This window comes from Penaeus monodon, chromosome 29, assembly GCF_015228065.2.
Source record: "Penaeus monodon isolate SGIC_2016 chromosome 29, NSTDA_Pmon_1, whole genome shotgun sequence".
Taxonomy (NCBI): domain Eukaryota; kingdom Metazoa; phylum Arthropoda; class Malacostraca; order Decapoda; family Penaeidae; genus Penaeus; species Penaeus monodon.
In genome coordinates, this window is record NC_051414.1 from 31,698,505 (window position 1) to 31,698,952 (window position 448).

The following is a 448-nucleotide window of genomic DNA, read 5'->3' on the forward strand; positions in this document are numbered from 1 at the left end:
TGCTAGAAAGAAGAGATAATCTATCTTGATTTGAAAAAGAAATTATGTAAAAAATTGATTTTGATGAATTCCATCTTACAGTATGATAAAGATTTGCATCTCCTCCGGGTTGATTGCAGCGGTAGATATCTGGCATCCTTTTCATTATCCGTAAATGCTTTAGCCATGACGAGCACCGAAGCCACGACTGTGACCCCTGGCAAAGGCTTGACCATGAACCCTTCCAACTCCATGGCCCCTGTGGAAGCCATGACCACCACCTGCGCCACGAAATCTGCCGAAGCCAGGTGAGTCAGCCTCTGGGTCGGGGTGAGGTATGGCACTGGCCCAGCTAATCAGGCCAGACAGGGTCACCATCATGACCAGAAACAATGACAGCTGTAAGGAAAGGATCGTTTGGATATTTTTGTCAGATATTCGAAATAACCAGAATTCGTTGCATTTATCA

The 448-nt window shown here is 45.3% G+C and overlaps 1 protein-coding gene across 1 annotated transcript in view; it reads right to left on the bottom strand.

Moving 5' to 3' along the window:
* Window positions 1–108: 108 nt before the first annotated feature.
* The window catches only part of LOC119592172, a 588-nt gene continuing 248 nt past the window's right edge, over window positions 109–448 (bottom strand). The window contains exon 2 of the mRNA XM_037940995.1: window positions 109–378. Within this exon, the coding sequence (XP_037796923.1) occupies window positions 160–378 (219 nt within the window). The 3' untranslated portion in view covers window positions 109–159. The remainder of the gene's footprint in view (window positions 379–448) is intronic.